Source organism: Pecten maximus, chromosome 4 (assembly GCF_902652985.1).
Source record: "Pecten maximus chromosome 4, xPecMax1.1, whole genome shotgun sequence".
Classification (NCBI taxonomy): Eukaryota; Metazoa; Mollusca; class Bivalvia; order Pectinida; family Pectinidae; genus Pecten; species Pecten maximus.
Window position 1 is genome coordinate 40,593,236 of NC_047018.1, and position 21,182 is coordinate 40,614,417.

General features: G+C 37.5%; 1 protein-coding gene and 1 long non-coding RNA gene across 17 annotated transcripts in view; one reads left to right on the forward strand and one right to left on the reverse strand.

Moving 5' to 3' along the window:
- The window catches only part of LOC117326085 (single-stranded DNA-binding protein 3-like), a 108,921-nt gene that overhangs the window by 33,390 nt on the left and 54,349 nt on the right, over window positions 1–21,182 (reverse strand). For all 6 annotated transcript variants that reach the window (XM_033882693.1, XM_033882694.1, XM_033882692.1 and 3 more), the window contains 2 exons: window positions 4,853–4,930; window positions 3,090–3,141 (listed from right to left, as the gene is read on the reverse strand). In XM_033882693.1, the coding sequence (XP_033738584.1) occupies window positions 3,090–3,141; window positions 4,853–4,930 (130 nt within the window). The remainder of the gene's footprint in view (window positions 1–3,089; window positions 3,142–4,852; window positions 4,931–21,182) is intronic.
- The window catches only part of LOC117326086, a 38,687-nt gene that overhangs the window by 13,326 nt on the left and 4,179 nt on the right, over window positions 1–21,182 (forward strand). For 8 of the 11 annotated variants that reach the window (XR_004532416.1, XR_004532419.1, XR_004532415.1 and 5 more), the window contains 2 exons: window positions 12,973–13,087; window positions 20,351–20,598. This is a non-coding gene — a long non-coding RNA (uncharacterized LOC117326086). Of the gene's footprint in view, window positions 1–1,623; window positions 2,262–3,126; window positions 3,260–10,416; window positions 10,764–12,972; window positions 13,088–20,350; window positions 20,599–21,182 lie in introns of those variants that run through there. The other 3 variants (XR_004532422.1, XR_004532421.1, XR_004532423.1) reach the window with 3 other exon arrangements.

Genomic DNA, 21,182 nt, shown 5'->3' on the forward strand with positions numbered 1-21,182 from the left:
ATAAATTCTAGACAGTGGTGTTGCCAACATTTTTTCCCTGGGGCTTCTTTTCCCCATTCTTCTCCCTTGGAGCTTGTCAAGTAACTGCAACAATCACACATGTAATGTCTTGGACAACACAACACAGAAAGTCCATAACACTCGGCCTAGATGACATTAGCGATACAAGATGTTAGCCTAGTAGTTGCTGTGACTAAAAGGCTCGATTCTTTGCTTATTGCCACTATATCACTTCATTCAGCACACCATCAAAGCACGTACACCACATTAATCAACCATTTACCAACTTGCTAGTCAATACATTGGGAAACATATCAAAGGAAGGTTTTACATGCGACCTATTGGATTCTTATACAGCTACAGATATACTCTACCGTCTCCAATGATCAAAAGAAAAGGAACTACCGATATGCAGATAGTACAAGAGAAACAATATACCGCAACTACAGGCCATCACACTCGGCTAGGCTTCTTACTGTCTTCTATAGGAAGTTGGCACACGTTCCATGCCAACGATAAAATTCAATAATGATCATTTTAATATCAAGTTGTTAAGATTTATTCCACAATAATTGCTTTGCCCACAATGAGTATGGCGCGGCTACGGTGTTGTTATGCCAGTCATGATACAGGTACGACAACAGATTACGTTCTTAGCTTCATTATCGTGCGACAGCTCATGTACTTGATAGTGCTTTTGCATTTTTCTTCACTTTTCTCTTTTGCTTCTGCAAATTAGACGAGATTTTATCTGCACAAGTAATTAGCTTTAGTCTCGGCACTTGTACAGACATTGGTATCGTTTTCAGCCTCATCATCAATATAACTTTGGCTCCTTACTATATAAAGATACATGCATGCCCGACATGTATTGTGTAACATGCAATGTAAATCCATTCCATGTCAAATTTTACCATGAAAGGAGATCGAAAATCTCCTCTTATGGTGTTTCAACTTGATAACCATATATACATTTTCAGCCATTCATTTCCCTTACTAATATATCCATCCAAATTAAGCCGATATATATCTGCCTTACTGGGAATGCAATATTGGAAATAAATTGTGGACTGCTTGTATAATATGAGAATGCTTTCCTTTGCTGGGTGAATACAGTATCTTTAGGTCCCCAATTATACAGAATAATTAATTACAATGACTTGCGTAGGGGGTTAGTCAGTTCAATTATTCATATTTACCCCACAAAAATGTCATACGATTCCATATCTATCAAGTGTGGGCCCCGTAAGTATTTATCTCACTACTGAATACCAAGTACCCACACTTTCTCAGCTTTATTGATCTTTATGTCCATATCTAGGTGATAAGCTGTTCTTGTATGAAAACACTGGGTAGCAGTATCAATTTCAATCCTGAAGCAAAAGTGCAATCAGTGTTCTACACAAGACTCAAATCACAAGTAGATTTCTTTTAATGAATTCATGAAATTTGAAAATGACAAATTGTCTCAAAGACTAAATTGGAAAGCTGTATAATCAATATACAAGGACAAGTGCCTGTCTTCAAAGCCGTGCCTCCTGTATATATAGAGATCAATTGATCTGTTCTTGGTGTCCCTTGCATTCCTTAGTATACTAGAGACTGTCATTTTTAAATTATCAATTGCTTTTATAATCCTTGGACATGCCAGAAGGCAGAATTGAGCCTGATTACAGGATACTGATATTGTCTTGTGACTGGAAGCTGTCACCGGGCCAGACCCCCTCCATCGACAGTCCAATTCCTCTTCCAAGGAAAATCTATTGGGTTTCCATACAGGGCAGCATGTAGAGGGAGCTAGCAATCGTTTTGATTAATGAACGCTCTATTTTCCTCCTGACAGCCCTATTTCAAGCCTGATCGGCAATAAATGCTTTCAATAATGGTTGCTCCAAAGAATCAACAGTAGATATGTAAAAATAATGGGGGATTTGCTCTGTTATCTATACACTTGCTGTGGCTCCGGGCAGGGAGATACAGCCAGACCTACTGGGAGGGAGGACTGAAGATTGCTTTAACCATTTGGGAAGGAGGATGGAGTCTGGCACAGCTGCTGATGATGTTATACAAAACGTTCTGTGGTAGTTAGATGATGTGCAGAATGTCATCATTTGTTGAGTGTGGTACTTCAATCCCTCTGGTAACCAGCCTGCTGTATGTCAGGATAAAACATTGTCAGGCCATACGGTTCTCCACCAGATAGCTGGTGGTATTTCCATCAACCAAGGGCTGGAAAGAGCTAGCTAGAAACGATTCTCAAGGTAGGAACTCTTGTACAATTTATTTTCATCTTGTTTATTTTTGGAGAGTATTTTACCAAAATTTGCATTGTGGGTAAATTGTGTCACCCAATCCCATTTCTTGTTTGTTTGTTAATGAATATTATTCAGCTTTGATAAAAAGTTCAGCAGATATGTTCTTAACACCAAATGCCAATTCCCCCGTCATTAAATCTCTTACTGATATTCATCATTAATATCTCGGCTGTATTAATCTTCATGGTCTTATCTACCTGAGGACACCCAGTGTGGCTCACCATTCTGGGAGAATTACCGGTGAAATCCCTACTGTGCAACACACTCCATTAACATTCCTGGTACGACAACCTGAAGCCTAAAACAGCCAACAACCTCTGCCATTCAAGAAAGTAGCTCAGAGGTTTAGGAATGCTTCATTACTCTTTGCAAGTGTCCCTTGAAGAAATGTGTTTGAAGTTTTTCTGTGAAAGTCCATTAGCAGGCCACAAATTTCTCCCAACAATATTTACTAAGCTCCTTGTGTACAATTTAACTTGCTGAGAAAACACACAACAACAGTCACAAAGCCGTATGGGGGTTATTTGACCTTGCTATGGTGACCTTGAGGATCCTAGCAGATCACTACTATCAATATTGGGGCTTTACCCTAATCCGACAGGAAGTTGTACAAGTCTGTTGTAAAGGTTTTCCGATACATTGCTGAATATCAATGGCTGGCACCATCAGCGTGTGTTGCACTAAGTGTCAAGTTAGGTCCTTATTGGCCATAGCAATGAGGTCACTATTGAATGAAAATTTACGGAGGTCAGAGGTCACATTAAGGTCACTTACCTGGTCTGGGTTCCATGCTGTTCCCCATTGGCATCTGGCCTGTGCCGCTGTTCTGTAATGTACAAATATAAAGTTAGTCCCAAAACTGACAATGTAAATGGGAGACTCTGTGGTCAAATAGCAACTGGAGATCTGAGGAACTTTTCTTTCCAACATTCTACATTTGCACGGTAAGGCATCCATTTGAAATACTTACATAACATATGTTTTATTTATTTTTAACATAACTGTGATGTATGTGCTTGACAGAGATAATATGTTAAATCTTTGACAGGGTGCTGTAATATACTTTGATATGGAGAGACACCCAGCATGTTTGAGATATTTCTGTTGTAATCAGCAGCACCTGTTTGTCCAGGGTGGTTAAGTTGTCCAGACTAGTTGGGATGGGAGATGTATCAACTTATGACATCAATTTTATCTCTACATGTTCATATGCACAGAGTGAGAGGAATTGTTGGAACAAGATATATATTTTTGAATGTCCTACCTGGTACAGGTAAATGTCATACATCACAGAGAGGATGTCATACCTGATACCGGTAAATGTCATACCCGATACCGGTAAATGTCATACCTGATACAGGTAAATGTCATACATCACAGAGAAGATGTCCTACCTGGTACAGGTAAATGTCATACATCACAGAGATGTCATACCTGATACAGGTAAATGTCATACATCACAGAGAAGATGTCCTACCTGGTACAGGTAAATGTCATACCTGATACAGGTAAATGTCATACATCACAGAGAAGATGTCATACCTGATACAGGTAAATGTCATACATCACAGAGAAGATGTCATATATTATACCGGGGGAAATGGAAAATGTCAATACATAGTAGTAGTAGTATCACATTATCTTTCTATTATATCATCACAGGCTGGTTAAGGGTGTCCCAAGATTCAACACTTGATATATTACTCTAAATTATATGTAAAATACATAATTCAGTTTTCATGTAATTTTATTTGAATGTCATACAAAGCCATCTGTCATGTCGTGTTTGTACATGGGATCTAATTGACCATTAAATGTGGTATTGGATAGGACTGTTACAAGCTCACCTATATCAATTTGTACACAGGCAAATCAGCTAGGATGTCTGTGTCGCTACTCAGTCTACGATTAGCTCTTTGTCATCAGATCAATCAAACTTTTCAGGTAAATAAACGGTGTCACCGAGTCGTCCCTGTTTGTAGTATTGGTGCTTCCATGGGTAGGCTACTTATTACACTGAGATTTTCAAAGACAAGATCGTTATGATCAACAGACGTTTGAAGTTTAGTCACAGGATAATTGGGCACTTTTTGATCCTGATTTAATAGTGATTATACTGTTATAGGCTGACTGTATTACTCAGTATTATTTCTGTGTGCACCTGTTCCTAGTATTTTCTCATCTAGTTTATACTTTTGATTCATCTGAGTAACTATTTTCTTTTTCGTTTCTTTTCAAAGTAAATGTGCACTGATGGTGGGTGAGAGAGAGATTATGATAGAGGGTGGATGAGAGAGAGATAATGTTAGAGGGTAGAAGGTGGATGAGAGACCGAGTAATGTGTATAAATACATGGGCTAAAAGAAAGATATACTTGCCTTTTTTTAAAGAAACACTTTCAATTCAAGATTAATTCTATTTTAATGTTTCCTTTAAATATATTACGAGGTATCTTATATGAAATCATGCACATTTTTTATCATCTAATTAAATCTTGGTATTATTTTAATGAAGGTGATCTTTTGAGCTGTACTTACATTGAAGTCTACTTGATTAGGTAATCGTACTGACCCAGGACCTCGCGGACCACCTGGATATCGCGGTGACATAAATGGCTGAAAATATAAAACGACTTCATAAAAATACCTTTCAGTGACATGCATTACAAATATGACTCTGGGGGGAAAAATCCATCTGGCATTTCGGAAGCTAGAAAAAATCATTAACCTGCATTGTAAATCACACAAATGTTAATTCTGGTTGATAGATGTTGGAACCTTCTACAAGGAAATAAGACATAAAACGATGATATTCTACTGTAAATGATGAACAAAGAATATGACAAAAAAAAGAATTAGCATTTTTTAAGCATTAGCATACAAATGCTCATAATGAAATCACTGACAAAAGCAGCTCATCAACATATAAATCATATGACATGCCCTCACATAAAAATAACATAACAATTTTTTTTACGGAGTGTCAGGGTTTTGGTCCCGACAAAACAACCCAAAAACTGATCACCATGAAATATGAATACATCAATGACATTAAAAAGTTCAAAATATATATAAATAACGCATCAATCATATCTCTGTGACAGGTCTGTGAACAAACACGTAACTCTATTGACTAATTAAGTATTTTGTCGTGTCTGAAATTGGTGTGCATTGGTATGCATACTAAACCCACATCCTCCTAATTTTTTCGTTGTTCTACTCAACTGCATACAGATTGCCAGCAAGTCAACCTAATCATACAAATACATGAAAATAACCGTATTTACAAATTCTAATATTTTTTCCAACCTCCCTCTTTTCTCTAACTGGCTTGAATCAATAATCGTTAAACACAATACACATGTTTTATATAATGGTCTATAATCACTCAATTTAGATTTTAATACCTTACGGAAACAGTCTATGAATATAAAATCTCTATTTTAAGATTCCGTAACCATGTCTTTCATGATTTTGTATGGAAATAGTTAACTTGGAAAAATCTAATCAAAAACATGCATTTTTCATGGGCCAACAATTTTAAGTATGAATGCCTTGAATACCATTCCATAAGATAGTGAACTTAATAAATTCACCCGTAAGGAGTATTTTTCTTAAAAATTTTGCTCTGCAGAAATATAATGATAATAGAGTTGGCACACTAATGGAAAATAAATACAATTACTCTGTAATTACCTCGGAACATTCTGACAGTAATTACATAGGTTTTTTCTAACAGCACACTTGAATTTTTCTTTCTCTACAAGAATCGGCTGTCAGTGACAGAAGTCGCCCCAATTTAATCCTTTTCACATGGCTCGCTTTCAATTTGCCATTTGATTAATCTTTGTCACATGGACTCTTGAAGATTAAATTTGTTTTCAATCTCTGTCACAGTGACTCTTGAAATTTTGAAAGATACCAGATGCAGAGAATTTTTTCTCATTGGGAAATCTTGCAAGAAATTGTAATTCCTATCATTCTTGCAAGCTGTCAAATCTTGATCATAGATTTTATGACTTTTTGAAGGGACGACTACCTTTCATCCTGTACAAGGAAACACTTTGCCAACACATAATGATTTGAACTTTGGATGGGAAGTATCTCATCATGTCTATATACCAGAACATTTCCTCTAATGGTAGTCAGCCATTCTCCAGGGATGAAAATGCAAGGTAGCCATTTGCTCTCATGACGACATGACCTTTGACCTACTTATCCACACGACAACCATTCTCTACTATATCATTTTATTGCTCCACTTTCCACTCTATGTACCAGTAAAACAAAGAACATAAAGTAGTTTTCAGAAAGTGCTGCTGTCATCTTGGTTTCCTGTCAGGAAGCTATTGGCTGTCTATTTGCCATGTTTCCCCTCACTAGGCTTGTCTGTATGGCGTAACCTGTGAGGTGGCCATAACCCAAACTATCATGGCCGCTAGTAGCACTTTCCTAGCCATGAAAATAAGCCAGTCCAAACTTTGTCCTATGTAACTTTTCTGTCATTGAAGCATTAAATAGTCCACTTTCCTGCCATGTGCTGTAGACATCACCAGGACTTTATTGTCTCCCAGGGGAAGAGAGTTCTTATCTGAGCTCTCAAGTGCCAAGGGTAGTCACATATGATCAACTAATTTTCCCTTTTTGTTTCTGCTTTGTCTCCAACCACACAATGGAGTCTTGCCATTATTACCGCACTCATTGTCATTATTTATTGGCCCACAGTGTATATGATCCAGAAATCATTTAAAGGGTGTCGTTTTTTATGCGTTTGTCTCGTCCAGCCTTTATCATAGCCGATGGCCCAAACGTAAACACATGTACTGTCATGTTTGGAATCAAATTATGACTTCAACATTAAGTTACAGGTGCTGCATATCAATATATATAAAATATTCAACAGGACGCAGGAAGCTTTTCTCCATGAATCTATCATGCATGCTTTTCTCCTTCTCCCACTTATAACTGGCCCTGATAATGCATGGGCCCTGATAATGCATGTTCTAATTACCTTCCCCATACAACTCCATACCATGTGTGATCAACTAACTAAATTCGAAAAAAAAAAAAAAAAAAAAATTCATTTGAAATTTCATTTTGCTAACAATGTGAATGAGTATATCTACTGTACGAAGTGAGCTTGCAATTCTATTAGCATCATCTCATGAAGGTTGAGTGAATGACATATTCATCAGATTTACTATGCAGCCAAATAGCTTCCAATGAGTCCCCCATTTTGCAATACTACCTTCAATAATTCATTAAAAGCGCAGCAGTGGAAACAAGAGGGGAGAAACAACTTCACAGGAAATGTGGAGGGCTCTGATTAAAAGCTAGTAAAACTAAATGTTTTCTCAAAAATGGAGATCATTACCATCCAGATATGTAAAAGCTTTAAAAGTAGTACCAGCAACATGCACATGTAATTATGAGCAAACACACACTAAACACTGAACTCCCAAGGGAAACTCAGGGAAATTCCAAGTGCATACAACACAGAATGGTTTGTTTGATCAAGTGTTTCCCATCAACTTTGGGTTAAATACAAGCCTAAAAACACTTTCATCGGAAACGAACACTGCACCCTATTTAAATCAAGTACAGCATTGCCGTTGGAACAATTTCTTTACCTCAACTTGTCAGTTGTAACACTGCTGTGGGAAACACTTTTTCACTTAATTCATTTGCTGTTAAACTGCTATGGGAACTACATTTTCTCATTCTTTATTAGTTGTAATACTTCTGTTTGAACTATATGAAATTATTAGCAGTAGCATTACTGTGTTAACTATTTCCAGTTGTAATACAGCTTCAGGAAATATGTTTTTCTTCCTACTCATCATACAGCTGAGGGAACTATTTTTTCTTCCTACTCGTATAGCTTGGGGAACTATTTTTTCTTCATTCTCATCAGTTATATAACTACTTTTTTCTTCCGTATGTTCCAATTATAATGTAGCGGGACTGGACTGGGTCGATCATCGGTGACCAGGTAGCTCAATTGGTAGAGCATCCGGCTAGTGTTCGGAGGTCCCGGGTTCGAACCCCGGTCTGGCCGCTACATTTTCTCCTCTCCTGTTACAATAATATAATAATACATGTACTTCCATATGAACCATGATTTTTACCTTTCCACTATGAAGTGTGCCAATGAAAATTCCCCGATTTATTTTGTATGGTAATTTAACACAAGATTAAACTGTTTATAAGACATCAATGCAATGGCAGCCTTTAAAACAGGGTGTGATTCTTAGTGGAGATATTATCAGGATAACATATGCCAGGACATGGAGATCCTGTTGAGATTTCCGAGTTAGCAGTCTACCCAGATCCACTTTGGTGATATATGAATGTTGTGAGCTGTTGTTTCCTTCAGATTTTGCAATCAGGAATCCAATATCAGTCTTGTTGTTCTCAAACTCAATTAATAGAACATCCCAGGAATCAGTATTTTGTGGATACAGGCTAATACACTGCAGCTGCCTTTCAATTCTGAAGCCTGATATTTTCTTCATTACCAATCTGTAAAATAGTGATAAATCTGAAAGCATTCTTAAGAGGCTTTTTGTCTCGATTCTTCAATCCAAAGAGAAGAGGTATTTTCTCTTGTGAGAAATACATTTCTAGGCAGTGTGTATGAATTTGACATATGTAAATCTATCGCCAGTGCGTTTGTATCCTATAGGACTCTGCCTGTGTCTAACAAGTGTTGGTATTCTGATTGATGGCCAGCCTCTTTAGAAAATTGCTCAAGCCTTCACGACTTTGATTCCTTACTATGCATGCCACTCAGAGTTTCCCCCCACATTTTCTACCAATTAATTGCTTGCAGTGTGGTGGCAGCGACCCCAGCTTGGATGCTTTGATGGAATACAAAGCAATTTGCAGTATTATCCCCTACATGTAATGGTTGGGATAATTGTTCCATCATCAGCTAAATCTCCGACCAGTTCAGAAAAGCACTTTGTTTGATTTATCAGTAAATGTTTATTCAAATGTATACCGTTCCACAAATACAAGTCTTTGATATCATGCTATTCCTGTGAGTAGCCAGGTAGTGTTAAATATTCAATTCATGTTAGTTACCTCTATAGGCAGAGCTGGATACTTCATACCCAATTCTATTAGTGGGTCTCTAGAACACAAACAGGTGCAATCGCTAAAGGTGAGACGAGTTCTGAGCAAAGAAGACATTAATGGGAAGGAATAGATTCTGACTGAAATTCAAAATCATTTAAGTTCTCATTGAGATACAGGTTACACTATTAGGCTTCGTGCAGTGATTGTAAACACTGGCACTGAATGCCCAGTTGGAACGTAGATGGAATATTTCATTTGAGCTCAATGCTGACATTAATCAAATCCAGTATACACAGAACTTGGGGCGAAGTCTAATCAGAAATCATTGCATTACTGGCAAAACGATAAGTGCGTTAAATGATTTACGTTTCTCCAATGGAAATAATTTTAACCTTCATTTAGTTTATCTGTGCTCCATAACTCCATTAGAGAAGCCGATAAGTTAATTTGCCATGAAGTAAATGTCTTACAAATTTTCAACGTAGGGGAAGAGATAAAAGTAATCTAAAAACATGGCTACTATTCATGGCTTTGTGAAATTGAAAATCAGGATACAGATTAATTCTGTAGTGTAGATGACTAACCTGTCGTGTCAACTTGGTTGGGAAAGCCCCTAGTTGGGTGTCAAGTATCAAATTGCACAAGCCCCAATAAATTTCTCCATTAAAAGCAAAGTAATCGCAATAATAAATTACTTAATTCAAATCCATAAAACCTTCACAGCTTAGGGTGGCCAAATACTTGACATCGCTATATTTTCCCCCTTTAGTAAATATTCGTCTCACTATGTAACCAGAACTATCAGTAATATCAGCAGTTTGGTATCCAACTTCTCAACCTAAACACAAGAGTGGCCACTCACATATGAAATTTAAGTAGAAGAGAGAAAAGTCTTGAAATTCTAAGCACACTACTACTCTTTGTGATTAATGAAGCTAGGGGGTAAACTGACAACTTCAATAGCGTAATTCTTGCCTTTCTTTCTATCGCTCAGGGGCACTGCTAATGGGCTGTGAAAGTCTCAAACCATCACACAACACTACTACTCCACACACACCAGGACCAAGGTAGCTGGCTCTCAACTCATGAATAAAATTCATAACCAGTATTTCAAGGGGGTAGTTTAAGAAGACAGGACTAAATGGTCAATTGCATGTTTGTCGATGACCAATTATCCCGCTCCCGTTCCCCAGGGAGAACACGACCATTTGTGTTAGCCACACACAATTCAGTTTTTTTTGGCCAATTCAATTACGATCGAATGGAAATATACTACTTACAGAACAAGCTATTCTGTGAGGATAGTTCCGCCAGGATTGAACGTCAAAAAGTTTCGCCAGGATTGAACGTCAGAAGTCAGTCCATTGAGGTAACTTTCATGCATTCTTTCAGAGGGGAAAAAACTAGATAGTTTTTACAGCTGAATGTTACTGTATTTGAATAACCTTAACTCTGTATATGGCTTTCTAATTGAGAAAATGGTAAGAAAATTTTCATTACCTCTTTTTTTTCCTTTTTTTTTTTTTTTTTTAAAGTATGGCTTTTTAATTGGTAACCACTAAGGGGTCTTAGAAGGAATCTTATCATTCTCCTTTAGAAAACTTGATGGTTTTGTCATTTATAGAAATGTTGGAAGTCTCTGAAGGAGACTTGCAGGTTTTCTCTTGCCAAAGGCTGCCTGATTTACAGGGATCTCATGGAATTTGATTATAGTTCAAAGTAACACCAGTTAGGCAATTCGTTTCTTTGAAAACCCTAGTGCATAGTACATTAAACCAGTATTTGAGCCGAGCAATTGCATGTGTCCTGCTATCGAGCCTACAGTTTCCCCTAGCTGTGAGTAAAAGAACATACTCTTTTCATCTATTGAAAACTATTTCCAAGAGGTTTATCAAGTCAATGGATCGAGGAACATCCGAGTTGATGTTGATTTTCTTTGAACATGCTAATATCCTTCATTTTAATTTAGCTTCACATGTAACGCACTCCACCAATAAATACATTTCCCATTTCCTCTCTGTGAATAATTTGAGCCACACTGTAATTTGGCACATTAAGGGAACGAAAACTACAACAAAAGCACTGGGTCTCAACCCCTCATGTTTGTGAGTGCTCACGTTTTGTTTGAACAAAACTAATCGTCTATAACACTACGTCCTGTGCATGACAAGTGAAAATTGCATGTAAAATTCTCAATTTTAGAACTACATTAAGATAGCAGCATTTTAACCACTGCTACCTTCAACTGCACATGTTAAAACTGATGGTTTGTGTCAGCACCTGTTCCCATCAGCCTACCTATAGAACAAGTTATCTTTTCATTTATGCAGTCTCATTTCTTGAAGCCCGTTTGATTACCAGTGCGTAATTAAAACTACTCCAATGTCAATGGAAAGCAAAACCTATATCATTTCAAATACAGGAGAGCTTGGTGTAGTTCTCAGAAATCCAATACATTCTAAATGTGGTTATGTTTGAAAGGAAACCAGATTAGGTGGATGTAGTGTAGGCTGATCATGAATTAATCATCTTGAAGCGATAACTTAAGACAGATCTGACTTGGCTGATGAATTTCAATTACAATGTAAAAATCCTCCTCACAACAATAACCCTAAAGATTGCTAAATATCACATTCCCAATATCATCCATCATTTTCCAAAGGAGGCTTACCAAATACTGTGTAATCTTACACATTAAAACCTTTTCCCATTAGGAAGGTATCGGGTGATTTCAGTGATTATGGATGTTAATTAAAATATTTGACATGAACGGAGCAGGTGATTTGTATTTGGTTGTATTAATGGCTTATGGCAATAAATGGTATATATCACATACTATGGTTATATTGTAGCATTAGGATTGGATTTGCAAGGTCGTGGGGGTATTTGATTTGTTTTATTGTGCAACTAAACCCGTTTTGCCAAGGGAGATAATTTGCGGAGCTCTTTTGCCTTGGGAGATAACTATACAACTAGCGGTCACAAAGGGAAGGTAATCAGTGCCAGTTGCGAATAACTTGAGCTAGTTAAGGGGAGGTAACTTGCTGGACCCTGCTTTGCAATGGAAGGTAACCTACTGAGCCTACTTTATCAAGGGGAGATAATTTGTGATCATCAATGGGGAGATAGCTAGAACCTTTTTTTTTTTTTTTTTTACATGGGATTGGTCACCTATCGTGCAGACCATATTTTTGGGTACTCTGTTTAGATGTCAGAACCTAACATTAACCGTGATGTCAGACCCGAACATTAACCGTGATGTCAGACCCTGAAGTTTCCCAAGATGTTGGACCCTAACATTAACCGTTATATTAACCAAGATGTCATACCTTGGCATTAGCCATAATAGTGGCACCTTTTTGTTAATTGAGATGATATTTTTACCCCTGTGTTAACTGTGTTGATGGATTGACCCTTTCATTAACTGTGTGGATATTTTGACCCCATGTTAACTGTGATGCGGTTTGACCCTTACATAACTTATGCTAACCTATTACACTAAAAGTCATAATAGAACTTTGCACTGCCCATAAGCCTTCACATTAAAGCTCATTTTAATTCTGTAACTTTCATTCCAGCTGATGGTGACTTTTCTGGTCGTAGGAATGATATACTGGTGAGGAGGCAGATCCTTAAGGGGATACAACTACTTCGGCTAGACTACCTATCACCTACCACAAAGGAACTTCATAGGTAAGAGGAAATAATATGGCCCGATATGGGAAGCAATGTAACCTATACATAGCCATTATTGAGTACATGTTACAATAGCCAGCCACTACCTGTCCAAGTAATTGGAAAAATACAGTATATATTTACCCTGGTGTAACATTATATCCGAGAATTTATCATTATAATGGCATTTAATTTGACAATATTGTAATAATTCCTGTCGTGTACAATCCACTTAAAATGTTAATTCCGTCAAGCCTAACAGCCAGCGGTGTAGTTTCACAAAAAATAACTGAGGCCTGAATGTTATCACAACAGAAATTAACAAAATCTCAAATGCGGAAAATGGACTGGCGAGGGAAGAATAGGGAGGATGAGATGAATATTATTATCATTTTTTTTTTTCAAATTGGTCATTGATTATGTAACAAAATCAGCGCCTTGAGAGGAAATTCTCAACAATCCATCTTTGTTGAGTTATCAAAACATCACACACATGGTCAGAACGTAATTACGTTTCATCGAAAGACGTTGATTACAGGGTTAAGCCGAGATGCTACCGACCTTAAGCACGTTACAATAAAATGGCAGGCCATTTTTTCCCCTGGCGCTACTAATTGTAATGTTGTCCTTTTCTTTACCAGGGGCCAGGCAATATAATCAATACTCTAGTTTAAGATTAGCTCAAATGCAAATAACGCAGGTTAGAGGAGCACTCGTGAATCTATTTTAATTTAGAAACCTTTCAGATGTCGGGCCTTGGATGAAAAACCTCCGGGAGCGAGTCTACTCTTAATATCCGGCATGTTCAAAAGACAACCTAATAATGTAATAGGAAATGAACATAAATATTTTACAATCTCTTGTGAGGCGGGCTACCATTACTTTAAAGTCTAATGAAATTTGCACTCGAGTTGTACCCTTTCAACAAACACTTTCAAGAGATTGTCAGGCCCAACTAGAGCTAGTATGTGCTTGGCAGTGATCTAGCTTCCCTATCATATAGCCAGGCACTAGTAATTTGGAACATAGCCTTGATATGACAAGTGATAATTAAGGTAAGTGTTATCAAATTGTATATCTTCTTCTCAATTTACATGTCAAATATGTTTTTAGAAGTTGAAGATTGATGGTAGCTATTGTAACACTAAATAAGTATTCCTGAGGCCTTTTCATATTGTCACTATGGTAAAATCACATTTCACTTTGTTACATACACAGGCCACTTAAATGACCAGACATTTTTTTGGTTAGATGATGCATGTTTTAGTTGTCGTTTACTTCTTGTAAAATTTTAAGAAATGATTGATTCCAAGTTTTCCCTATACTAGATCCTCTATTTATACATGTGATTTCCTCCCTCTAACAGACCCTTACTTTTTACCCTCCATTGCTGATGTTGAAACCATTTCCTCCCTCAGATAGACCCCCACTTTTTACCCTCCAATATTCATATTGATACCCATTTCTCTCTCTAATAGACCCTCACCTTTACCTTCCATTACTGATGTCGACACTCTAATAGACCCTCACATTTTACCCTCCAATATTCATATTGATACCCATTTCTCTCTTTAATAGACCCTCACATTTTACCCTCCAATATTCATATTGATACCCATTTCTCTCTTTAATAGACCCTCACATTTTACCCTCCAATATTCATATTGATACCCATTTCTCTCTCTAATAGACCCTCACATTTTACCCTCCAATATTTATATTGATACCAATTTCTCTCTCTAATAGACCCCCACTTTTTACCCTCCAATATCTATATTGATACCAATTTCTCTCTCTAATAGACCCTCACCTTTACCTTCCATTACTGACATCGACACCCTCTTATAAGAACCTCACATTTTAATGACGATATCTCTCACTTCCATTACTAAATCTGACATCCATTTCTCTGTTATAGACCCCCTCATAGTATTCTCATTAGCATGCCTTTCTCTCTATAATGGACCCTCCCTCTGTTCTTTGATCTCTGGTGGCTAATATCACATACAGGTGCCATGAAACTCTTGGGAAATATGATATTTTAGTAATTTCTGGGATATACAGAAAAAACATTGTCTGGAGAAGGCAAATTTGTGTTTTGTTGATACATGTATATGTTTCAATATCTCCTTGTTATGGTGTGAAAATGATCTGATGTGATAGGAGAAAGAGATATTTTAGGTGGAAAGGGGAATGATGCGCGAGTCTCAGATTGCATTAAAAGTTTGGTGTTGTCTAGCAGGCAATACAGACTTGTAAGGTGGGGACATGGTAAACATTAGGTAGTATGTAACATGGGGAAGTTTAAATGAAGGCATAGGGAGTGCTCATTTATGAGCTTGCACTCCCTAAAAAGCATTTCTTCAAAAAAATACTTCCCAACTTACTGCTACCCATTTATGCAATTTTGTGGACTGGAACAATTCATGTATCCATATAGTTTGAACATAGGCCTACATTCTTTGATAGCAGAAACATCACCTTATATCCAAGTATGGTTGTGTTACAGGTCAAAACATAAATATTTCCAAATTTACATGACTGATTAGCAAACTAATTTCCAGCTCTCTTGCATTCAACATTTCATCACATCACCAGCAAATGTCAATGGGAGAAAAAAACCCAGCTAATAATGAAATGAGCCTCTGGCAGCCAATTCCATAATTCCTTGTTATAAGACTCACAATCAATTACCTATGTTCACGTACCGGAATTGATGAAACAGAAAATCATGTCTAAATTTATCTAGACTTCAGAGTCGATCAACACTGACTACAGTAGCACTGCCACATCATGTTTCCTCTGTATGTTAACCATCAATTTCATTAAAAAGTGCCTTAAGGACATTGGCAACTCTGGACCTATTTGTGCTGAGAAACCAAAACATTTAAAGTCAACTTTTATAAATTGGTTGTGAAGAGAGCTACGAACAAGCCATCGTCTATTAAAACTTCAATGTTATTGTGTATCTCTAGGCTTCATGTGGGAATAGTCCCCCCCCCCCCCCCCCCCCCCCCCACCATGATGAGTGAGTGGTGGAAATGAGGGTATGTAGAATGAAAGAGGTTAAGATGGAGGAGGATTCTGGATGGAACAGAAGATGGGGGTGTTTAAGATATTACATATGGGCTTTACATAACCAATAAAAATGTCTTTAATGTCAATACAAACAACGTGACTGTGATGTATTATGCTGTGTTTACAGATGAGTGTCAAGTTCATTTACTCAGCAGTGCTCTATGATACACAACTGTAAAACTTCACAGTAAAATTCGACTAAAAAATCAAAATGATAAATTTAATGTAAATTTGATAGTGATGTAGGAGTCAGAATGAAAACTAGAAATTATTATTATTATTATTTTTAATTTCGGCATCAATAAATCTAAAAAATACCAGAAATTCATACAAGACAGGCCACACGTGTACAGCTTTCATCTTCAATGTGTTCTGAGAAGCCGTAGTTAATGGAAGATGTAATGGGTGCTAAGATGAATCATCAATTCTGTTATTTTATAAAACCTGTTCCTGTAATCAGTTCATTAAATGTCACTAATTGTTCTGCGAGTGCCCTGAATCTGTCGAGATATTATAGGGTTTCTGGTTAAAAAAGTGTTTACAACTTTATAATGACATGTGCAATTTTGCAATTGAATGATTTGCAGGGCAAACACGATACTGGGGATTTCATGGACATCTTTCAAAACACTTCTAACGTAAAATTACCCTATAGTTATGCGTTTCTGAGGTTGATATTTGTTTTTAATGAACTCTTTTTTTGCTTGCCACGGCTTCATGGTTTATAAGTTTTCAGACACATTGTGTTTGAAACATGATGCATATGTCCGAGATTAAATATCAATTGATGTATGGTATACAGATGTTCAAGATGGTATCTGAACAAACCTTATTTAAGATATAATCAATATCAAAAGTACATATTATTAAATAGGATTTTTTTTTTAAATTTTTTTTTTTTTAATTTTTGTGAATGACTTTTGAGATTCACTCTGAATTACTTGAGCACAAAAAATTACATTTGACTGAAAACTGATTTCTAAGGTTGAAACGGGATTTTGTGTACAGCTCCATCTGTTGGTGCAATAAAGGAAATGTGTACAGTATTTCAGAAAACTTTTTTGTACTTTAAGATATCTGTTGTGAGATTAGCCATACTTTTCCCGATTCTCTAACAAGCTAGAACTTTTCACAGGTACAGGTGATAAATATCACCTAGGCCCAACTAAAGCTGATAAACAAGTTCTCCCTGAAGTCTCTCACTCTCCCCCAATACAGGTAACCTAGGCCCAAGTAAAGCTGATAAACAAGTTCTCCCTAGAAGTCTCTCACTCTCCCCCCAATACAGGTAACCTAGGCCCAAGTAAAGCTGATAAACAAGTTCTCCCTGAAGTCTCTCACTCTCCCCAAATACAGGTAACCTAGGCCCAAGTAAAGCTGATAAACAAGTTCTCCCTGAAGTCTCTCACTCTCCCCCAATACAGGTAACCTAGGCCCAAGTAAAGCTGATAAACAAGTTCTCCCTAGAGTCTCTCACTCTCCCCCAATACAGGTAACCTAGGCCCAAGTAAAGCTGATAAACAAGTTCTCCCTGTAGTCTCTCACTCTCCCCCAATACAGGTAACCTAGGCCCAAGTAAAGCTGATAAACAAGTTCTCCCTGTAGAATCTCTCACTCTCCCCCAAATACAGGTAACCTAGGCCCAAGTAAAGCTGATAAACAAGTCCTCCCTGAAGTCTCTCACTCTCTCCCAATACAGGTAACCTAGCCAAGTCCTCCATCTGTATCAACTTTAGACACCGGGGTCAATACGTTACAACTGGTCACCTGTACACTGTTATGTACCTCTAGTTAGAAGAGTTCTCGCTTTGGCCATGGAGACAGAATTCATGAGTCAGCCAATAGAGTTACTGCAGACCTTGTTTCATGAATTTCTGGTTTCACTTTTCAAATTTAGAATTCAGGACGCTTTTTCTCTCAAATGTCAAACAAATTGTATTGGTTTATGTAACCTAGGGACTAATGTTATTGACTTCTGAAGCTGCTATTTAATACACTGAAAAAAAAAAAACTAAATGTTCTGACAAACAGATGATTGCAATATGCATGGCATTATTTTTGTCTGAAATTTTCAGCTGTTTTTTTTTTAATGAGTATTTTTTTGAACTTCCTTGAAACAAACCAGTAACGCTTTGGTATTTTCACAATTTTTTTGACTGTTGGGACTGCCTGGGCTCATTTGTAGAGATTTACAGGTCAAAATGAAAACATAATTTGCAAATGTTTGGAATCCCTAGGAGAGTTGCTGATGGACTAGCTGTTGGCGAGGTAAATGTTTGCCACGTCTGACAGAGTGTCTGCCATGTGTTTATAGTATACCGATATCCAAATGGCTTCCCGGGTTGACATGCACACCATGTAGCAGGAAATTGATTCCCAAGATCCTGATGAACAATGATGGCATACAAAACATTTGGGCTGCATCTCAAACCATCTTGGTATGCGATTGTGGCTGTGTAATCCTGCATAGTAAAGCTTGGCATAAATCTGATTTACCATTCTGATTACTTTTCATGCTTTAACTACACAGGATTCTTGATTCCAGGGCACAGACAATTATCCAGGAGCAGATATTCTGAGCACATACACATTTTCTTCCATCAAACTCCAAACAGTGGAGTCATAAAGTCCTCTCTATCTATTCAGAATAAAGGAGTTTGGTTTTGGGCTGGAAATGTCCTCTGGATGATGACAAATCACATCCCTGCCAGTTAGGACAGGAAGTTGCTGTGCAATAAAAAAACCCAAAAACACATCAGTTATCATAACAGTGTATCCCTATGGCTGGAATTGTTTCCGGTTTTTACAATAAATTTTATCAATAAATTTTATCGGATATCTCTTTAGAGTTGGACCCATCAACAGAATAATCTGCTGTGTGGCTGTGCTAAGTCTATATTTAGTTTTGTCACTATAGGACAGTTGTCAAGTCATTAAAGTCATCCGATTTTTCCCCTTCCTCAAAATTAACAGTAAACAAACATTAGAAGCAATGTTCGCTTTTAAGCTATGAAGTCATTCTTACATGTTAATTATCAATAGAATTTTAGATAATATTCAGTCAACTACAAAGTGTTCTCCTAGGGGAAAATGTTGATGTCTTGTCAGTATCAGTATATGTAATTAGTTTTCACAGATTTTAATTAAATATAGACTAGGTTGATATTTGTTAAGAATCATTAACTGTTGCAAAATACTTTCCAGATTTCCAACAAAGTTGCAGGAGTTGTATGCTAATTACAACAACTCTAATATATACTGAGCATCTGCTACAGCAGAGAGTTACTACCACACACAAAACCAGCCCACCCTCAAGTCTCAACTTCTTAAACCTCTTCCTGCTTTTCCAGATATAGTCATTCACTTCAAGATAATGCATAAAAATCATGGCAGAGATAAAAATGAAATATATAGGGGATTGCTTTTCCCATTGGTATCGCTGTCAGATATCTTCTTTTGTAGAACACAACACATTTCCACCAAACATCCAAGGGGAATTGTATGAAAATTCAATCAAAGTTTCACCTTCGTTTTTTATCAGATGTTAGGTTTTTGTTATTGATGGTGCTGGCTTGATTATCTTTTCAATGTGGATTCCTGGGACAAGGCAAAATCTCCCTAAATGGGTTTACAAGGAACCCTAGGTGGGAAGGTTATCATTACTGTGGAACCCTGGGAAGGTACGAGTATCACTTCCCCACAGAGATTACTGTGGAACCCTGGGAAGGTACGGGTACCACAGAGATTACTGTGGAAACCTGGGAAGGTAGAGTATCTCTTCCCCACAGAGATTACTGTGGAACCCTGGGAAGGTACGAGTATCACTTCCCCACAGAGATTACTGTGGAACCCTGGGAAGGTAAGAGTATCTCTTCCCCACAGAGATTACTGTGGAACCCTGGGAAGGTATGAGTATCACTTCTCCACTTCGCCATTGAATCCTGGATGGTGGATGTATCACTTGACTGAATTTACTATGGATCTCTGATAAGTACCTGGAACGGCCCAGCAGATAGTACTTAGGTGCAGGTAAAGTCGATAATGACTCTGTCCCCTTTGAAACAGAATCCAATAGCAGCAAAAAGTGCCAGCTTCAAAGGCACTAAATGAAAATGCAAATCCTGCCTGTTTATTCAATCTGGTTGGTAATTGCTACTTGAAACACAATATTTTTGATTTTTTTCTCTCTCTTTTTTGTTAAAGGCTATTACCATAAGGCTTATGAAGTGTCAGGGAATGGAATCCAGCATTAACGATGGCTCAAGAAAATACACATTGTTTTCAAAGGAGATGAAAGAGCAGACGTTCAAATGACATTGATTGCAATAACCATGGCAATGGGGTGTGCAGCTGTTACAGACTCAGAGCATTGATAGCAACCAGTGATGAAGAGGAGACCAGGGGTCCACAAATGGTCTCGCATGCTGGCTACCAGGGTTCACAAACGTAAGGTGAGTGAGACTTTTACATTTATGTTCGAGACATCTAATAGCAGCCATTACTCTGTTATACTACCGAGGAGCACTTCGCCGATAACAAATATCAAAACGTAACATAAACCGTCACAAAGGGACATTACGTAGATCTGAAAAACAGACAATGATATCTACTTGTGTGTCTGTTTGATAAAATGCCATTCTCCTCCAAGGACCATTCATTTTCTGTACTTCACCTTTTTGACACCAATAGCAAAATAAAAGGAATATGAGTCGATTGCAGATGGATAGGTTTTCCTCTAAGCCTTTTTTCTATCAGTGGCAGACATTCAACAGCTGTTATGATAGCTGATTTCACCTTCAAATTCTCGGGAACAGACATAGCCCCCTCTGGTGTGAGCTTTCTTTGGCTGTATGGATTACTTCCCATGTTGGCAGTGCTACAACATTCCTCAGAAGTTTTCCAGATTTCTTCAAAAGAGACATGTTCATCAAATGTCTCTGTATCAAAGAAACAGATTACTAACTACCAGTAGAGAGACATAAATCGTTTATAAATCTGTGGAGTGCCTCAATCTTTTCCTCACTACAGGGCTAGC